At 41.6% G+C, this 6000-nt stretch overlaps 1 protein-coding gene across 2 annotated transcripts in view; it reads left to right on the top strand.

Annotated features, from left to right (window-relative positions):
- Positions 1 to 1000: 1000 nt before the first annotated feature.
- TIA1 (TIA1 cytotoxic granule associated RNA binding protein) overlaps positions 1001 to 6000 on the top strand; it is a 267173-nt gene continuing 262173 nt past the window's right edge. Inside the window, exon 1 of one of the 2 annotated variants that reach the window (XM_085636215.1) lies at positions 1001 to 1539. In XM_085636215.1, coding sequence (XP_085492341.1) covers positions 1511 to 1539 — 29 coding nt within the window. In that variant the 5' untranslated portion in view covers positions 1001 to 1510. The remainder of the gene's footprint in view (positions 1540 to 6000) is intronic. The other variant, XM_085636216.1, reaches the window with a different exon arrangement.

The following is a 6000-nucleotide window of genomic DNA, read 5'->3' as shown; positions in this document are numbered from 1 at the left end:
AAAGTTGCCTTTTTGGGAATGCAAACTCAAGGATGTTGCTTTGCTGTTACTATGAAGCTACCGTCCCTGTGTTTGCAGGCAATCACATGGTGGGGTGTCCGAGGGGGGCAAATAGAGAACAGCTGATTTAACATTCATTAAACAGTTAATTCTGCAATCTTCTGTAAATATAAATTTTATGATGCTATCTATTAGAACATAGGTTTCATCTCAACATTAAAAGATCCATCACAAAGAGTCAGGGTGCAATTTACAACCACGATTTTGACACAACGTGCGTTAGGTTATCTGATACCAAAAAAAAAATGTTTCATGAATGGAATAAAAAACCGCGTGTGGGCATAGTTATATATTTGGGTGCCTGGAACAGCTGGACGACTGTCCTGGGTAAATCAGTCAACCACTTTTCAATATTTAGGGAAGTTAATACCTACGCTTGAGAGCCGCGCAAGAATCTCCATAAATACACAAACGTGGAAGCTGATAAATATTATACATAATTACTCGATGGCTTTGCTGAAATTCAAAATGGACCACTATTAATCACTATTCCTAAGTGGTCGTCGTTGACTTCTTAATTTATTTAATTTTCAAGGCGATCAGCGTATAAACTGGCCTGTGCAGAACGCCACGTCCCTCAGCCTGCCGCCTTGAGTAGGGAAAAGTCTTTAAGTAAAACAGGATATGGAGTCCCAAACGGAGGCCAGCTTAAAGCCAGGCACAAAGTAACGATGACAACGGAGATTGGGGGCTGTTCCTTATCGAAGACTCCATGTTCTGAAAATGCTTCGAATCCAGTCAAGTCTGTATTTTCCAGGAAAGTATTGTTTCAGTTCCTTTTCACCAATTGTCCTAACACGCCATAAAATCAAGAAATTGAAAGGGAAACCCCCGCGGCTACAACAACTTAGCTCCAGTGATATCCAGACAGCTAGTAACAGTGTATCCAATAAGGGGCCTCTATCTAGTAGCCACAGCTAACTTTTCAGCTCGCACGGTCAGAACTGGAGTTCATTCTTCGCTGGATAGAAGATTGGCAAAAGTATAGCTGCAACAACGAACGTGACACATGCGAAGGGATTCTTATTTTGTCACTTTTCAAGAGCTAACGAGCGATCTACATTAAGAAATTACATTTTGCTTAACTCCATGATGGCGCTAGCAGAGACGCAATTATAAGGTGTTCTGCGCAGCCCATGACGTGACGCTCTTGGATGCTTGTTTCCGACCCACGGCGCACGCATGCGTGGTCTCCTTCCTTCCCTGCCCGCCATCTTGTGACGGTTGCCCCCCACCCCCCCCTTCTCTCTGTGTCTCGCCTGTGTGTGTGTGTGAGGGGAGCGCGAGCGCCGCTCATTGTCTTGGAGAAGCGCCGCGGCCTACAGAATCTGCCGCCGCCGCTGCTTCACCTCAACGCCGCTGGGGCCGAACTCAAGGCCTGTGGGAGCTTCGGGGACACGCTACCGACTCCTCACCTCACGCCCGGGCTGTTCCCCTCAGCCGCCCCGCCATGATGGACGACGAGCTGCCCAAGACCCTGTGAGTATTCTCTGCCACCCCCACCTCTCACAGTCAAGACTAGAGGCCCTGGTGCGCGTCGCTATTCCCCGGGAGCAAAGAAACGTCCGTTTTTAATTGCAGTTATAGCCTCATACGACGTACGATTAAACCCCAACGGCAGTGAACGCCACCGTTGCCGAAAACCTCACTCTCTCAAAAGGCCACACTGGCCTTGAAGTCAGCGGACTGACACGTATTTTACCCATATAGCTCAAAGGTAGTAATCCCAATTCGTATTCCTTACGTACACTATTTGCTTTGCTGTACCCCCATCCCCAGGATTTGAAGGATAGCTATTTTTAAAGATACATTCAGAACGATACATATGAAATGCTTACCTTTAAATTGATGTAAGGGATTTGTTACATTTCGGAGGCATGCGTAGGTTGCTTTCACGTCAGCCAGTGTCGGCGCGTTTTACTTGCCTGATGCAGTCACACGAAAATTCACTGGGTCTGCCACATTTATTTTATCTTACCCCATTTAGGATACTTTGTGAGTTATCGTTCAATTGCTTCGTGTAGGGTAGTAGACGGCAGGCTTTTCTACACACTTTTTGTCTTAAGTGAGGTCGAATGCGCAAATAATACCCACAGCGTCTCCTGAGAATACTTATTAACTATCACTGTCCCAGCTATAGAGTTCCACAATCTAGATCTCCATTCCCACTGTAGGTAAAGAGAGCGGGAAGTGCAGCCAGATTTGTCTAGAGACATGGTGAAGACACCTCCCGAAATAACTCCGTGTCTACGAGACTGATTTGTGTACTGGGTGCTGTTTCAAAAATAGTAGAATCCCACTTCAGTATGTACACGTAAATATCAATAGAGAGAATTCTGCCTTTTCCAACTGCCTCAGTAGCATGAATCGATCGACATTTATCATCTGATCCTCGTTAAAGAAGCCTTCATCTTATATGTCATTATGGTGCTGATTGTAGAGTTAGTAGTTAACAAAGAAAATCCTCTGGGACCCCCCCTCCTAGCCATTTCTATGCCAGAGCTGCTAGAACTTGTGCCTTGCAGCAACATATTGATGCAGTGTCTCGTGGGCTTCAATTTCATGTTACCTGCACTATGCCAGTTGTTCAGGCCCTTGATGTTCCAGCTGTTTAAATATACCATAATAAGCATTATCATCCAGACCACATATCGGATTAGCCAGTGGGAGCAAACAAATGCAATGCAGTTGTAGATCATGCCATGAACGCGCACCATACAATCTGCCGTATCAGTGGACGTGCAGGAAGGCCATCCTGAATAGAATTGATGCACCTGCTGCTGAAAATACAACAAATGGTGACGGCTGGATCAATTGTGATTTCTTCTCCACTGAAGTCTGTCAGACTCGCATTCAAGTCCATCGTTTCTTGTCCACTCCAGATGGACTCCACTATATCCGTGGTGGTTTTGCTCCAGTAAGAACAATCCAGCACAAGCTGTCTGCCATACCTCTCTAAATGGAAAAAGAAGCAATCAAAGATAGTTCAGCCATTTGAGCCTCCTAGCTAGGTGAGGTCCAGCTTAGATTCGGTGCGCAGTGAGTAATGAACCCATGTTTTGGAATAGCCTTGGCACATGTCAACTTGTGAGATTCACACTCTGTCTCAACTTAGTCCAACTCGCACTGATATAAAGGCCACAATTTTTAATTGAACCAATATATATATCAACTGTACATCGCTCTTACAAAAGGTGGGTGCAGCGTGCACACTGTTGTCTCACAAATATTGGATGTGTAATAACTTGCATGTAAGGGGACATCTAGAGTGAACATTTTGTACTAGCTGCATTAGTGCGCTTTTATAATTCTCTTTATAAACCCCATGTTCTTGAAAAGCATACTCCTTCTCCATGAGGCCTTTCCTAGACTCTTGCTGTCACTGAAGTTCAGAAAAGAATAAGACTTGGACTCATGCTGTGGCAGAAGTGCAGAAAAATATACACATGGAGCCCTTTATCTGCCAGTTGCTTTTCTGTCACTGCTCTATGGGCTGGATCACCTAGCACAGCCATTTGGAGTTAATGGATACACCATTGGATCCATCTAAGGGAATGATATTATTCCAGTAATTTAAATATGCACTCTGGAAAGGCCCTCAAGATAAAGATACTTCTTTTCACAGTTTAAAAAAAGTTTTGCCCCACTCTATCAACCTACACGTGGATCTTTGATCTCCACTGCTCCTTCCCCGTCGTCTAGCCCCAGACATGTGTCCACATTACTGTTCAGTTTTGGTGTGAGGGAGCCAGTCTACAATGCAGTGCCCTCTTTCCTGGGCTTTCGATCATAAGACATGTTAAAATAATTGCTAGGCTTGCTCTAAATGGCAGTGTTCAGTCAAGCCTCCCCGTTTCAAACATTTTTATGTGACTATTTGTCCAACGGGGATGGCAACTCAAATTTTCAATAATATTGTCTTATTTGGCCAGAAGCCCAACAATAAGGTCCTGCGGTTATGGCCAGGAGACATTAGTCAGTTCATTGAAATGAGGAAGATATTTATCAATTTCCATTTTCTTTCCTCTTATTTTAGTTTCCCAGCTTACAAACTTTGTTACAGCAGTCAATAAATCATTCGCACAGCCAAAGCGTTTCGCCCCTGATAGCGGACGTCATCAGAGCCTATAAAAATACATGAAAAACATTTATTTTATTTACAATAAAATATTTAACTCATACCTATACATCAAAAACTCATCCATAGAGCGAGTGATCATAAATTAATTTTTGAACCACGTTTTTACTCAGCCCCTGACAATCGCCATTTAACAATAACATGTAACTTGTTTTTCTTTGAAATCCATTGCCACATCTCTCAATATTCAAAGGCAAATCCTTTTTATCATATTCACCAAAATCCATTTTAAGCTACTGATTAGCCAAATTTTAAATATCCCCCTAATTATTTTATCGCTAATTTACATTAATCCCCATGGATTCTTCATATAGCCTTTACAATACTCATTCAATTATGTCCAACATTCCCATTTGAAAACAACTTATTCCATTATTCCAACTCCAAACATTACAAAACATATATAGTCGCATATTACATTCTATCCACCATATATCATCCCCTCCCCCCAAAAAGTCATACTTGTACACAAAAAATGGTTTTATTTTCTCTTGCAAGTGTTGTGGAGGCTTCACCAAGTATGCATGATACCATTCACAGCCATTCATTATACCAGTTCCCCATGTCGGTACCCAATCCAAATAGTCCATTCCTCATTTAACAATCTCATTTAATTCTTCTTTTTATACTATCATACGATATCGGCAAATCAACGCAATCTCCATTCATACTCTTCCCTTGTAACAATACACATTTTTTTATCAGATTCATCTCCAGCAGTCCACCATTCAATAATTCTCTTCCCTGTATCAACCAACCATTCTTTCCATAATCACTAACATTTTAAACGAAACCAAAATTGCTTCATTTACATACCATTTCTCCCCCTCCATCTGATTTCACCAAACTAGTTCCAAATCGATATAAATAACACAACACCCATATCACTCCGCTCACCCATATTCATTCATTATTTGGCACAAAGGCGTACTCGCTCACTGAACCGGCAGCAATGCTGTAATTTCTCCCACAGCGCCTTATATACACACAAGTCCTCCATGTAGGACAGAGCCGCCATATCCTCGATTAACAGTTTAACATTCTCTTCTCTTGCGCCATCTTTGAGTATGACTTTTCCTAACTTGCACATTACCTCGTCAACATTCCTGGCTCCAACACTTAGTAAAAACTCACTATTACTTAGATTATTAAATACAACAACTTGACTATACCATATCACTGTTATATTCCCGATTTTGTTTAAAAAAAAAAAAAAATTTTTTTGTCAGTTCGTTCTCGAACAATGGTCCTCATATTTCAAACAGCCTTTACTGCTATTCCGCTCGCCGTCGCCATACTGGAACACGTTAACTGTACTTAGACCACTGCTTCTTGTAATCGCTCCAGATAGTCCACCATACATCCAAATCCATTGCTATTTAGATAATCTCCACACATTCTCTCATCAGACCGGCTATATCACAGATAATTATCTAAATTGTACTTTCTAATAAAAATCAGTTTAATTTTACTGTGCCTTCTAATCCCTCCAAATATTCCACCATTTATCCAAATCCATTGCTATTTAGATAATCTCCTCTTATTTGCTCATTAGACCGGCAGCATTGGAGATGATTATCCAAATTGTACTTTCAATTGAAAATCACTTACATGTATAATCCTTTCTTTATTATCACCACTGTATTGGAACTGATAAATCATTCTTCACATTATATTGTACGCTACTGACATATTGGAATAATAAATCCCTTACATAAACCACTACTTCCAACCACACACTCAATATCCACACATTCATGCAACCAGTCAAAATTATTGATGACTGGTTTAGTTTTGGATGT

Source organism: Triturus cristatus, chromosome 11 (genome assembly GCF_964204655.1).
Source record: "Triturus cristatus chromosome 11, aTriCri1.1, whole genome shotgun sequence".
NCBI classification, from domain to species: Eukaryota; Metazoa; Chordata; class Amphibia; order Caudata; family Salamandridae; genus Triturus; species Triturus cristatus.
The sequence above is the reverse complement of the archived record's forward strand: the minus strand, read 5'-3'. Positions and strand labels throughout refer to the sequence as shown.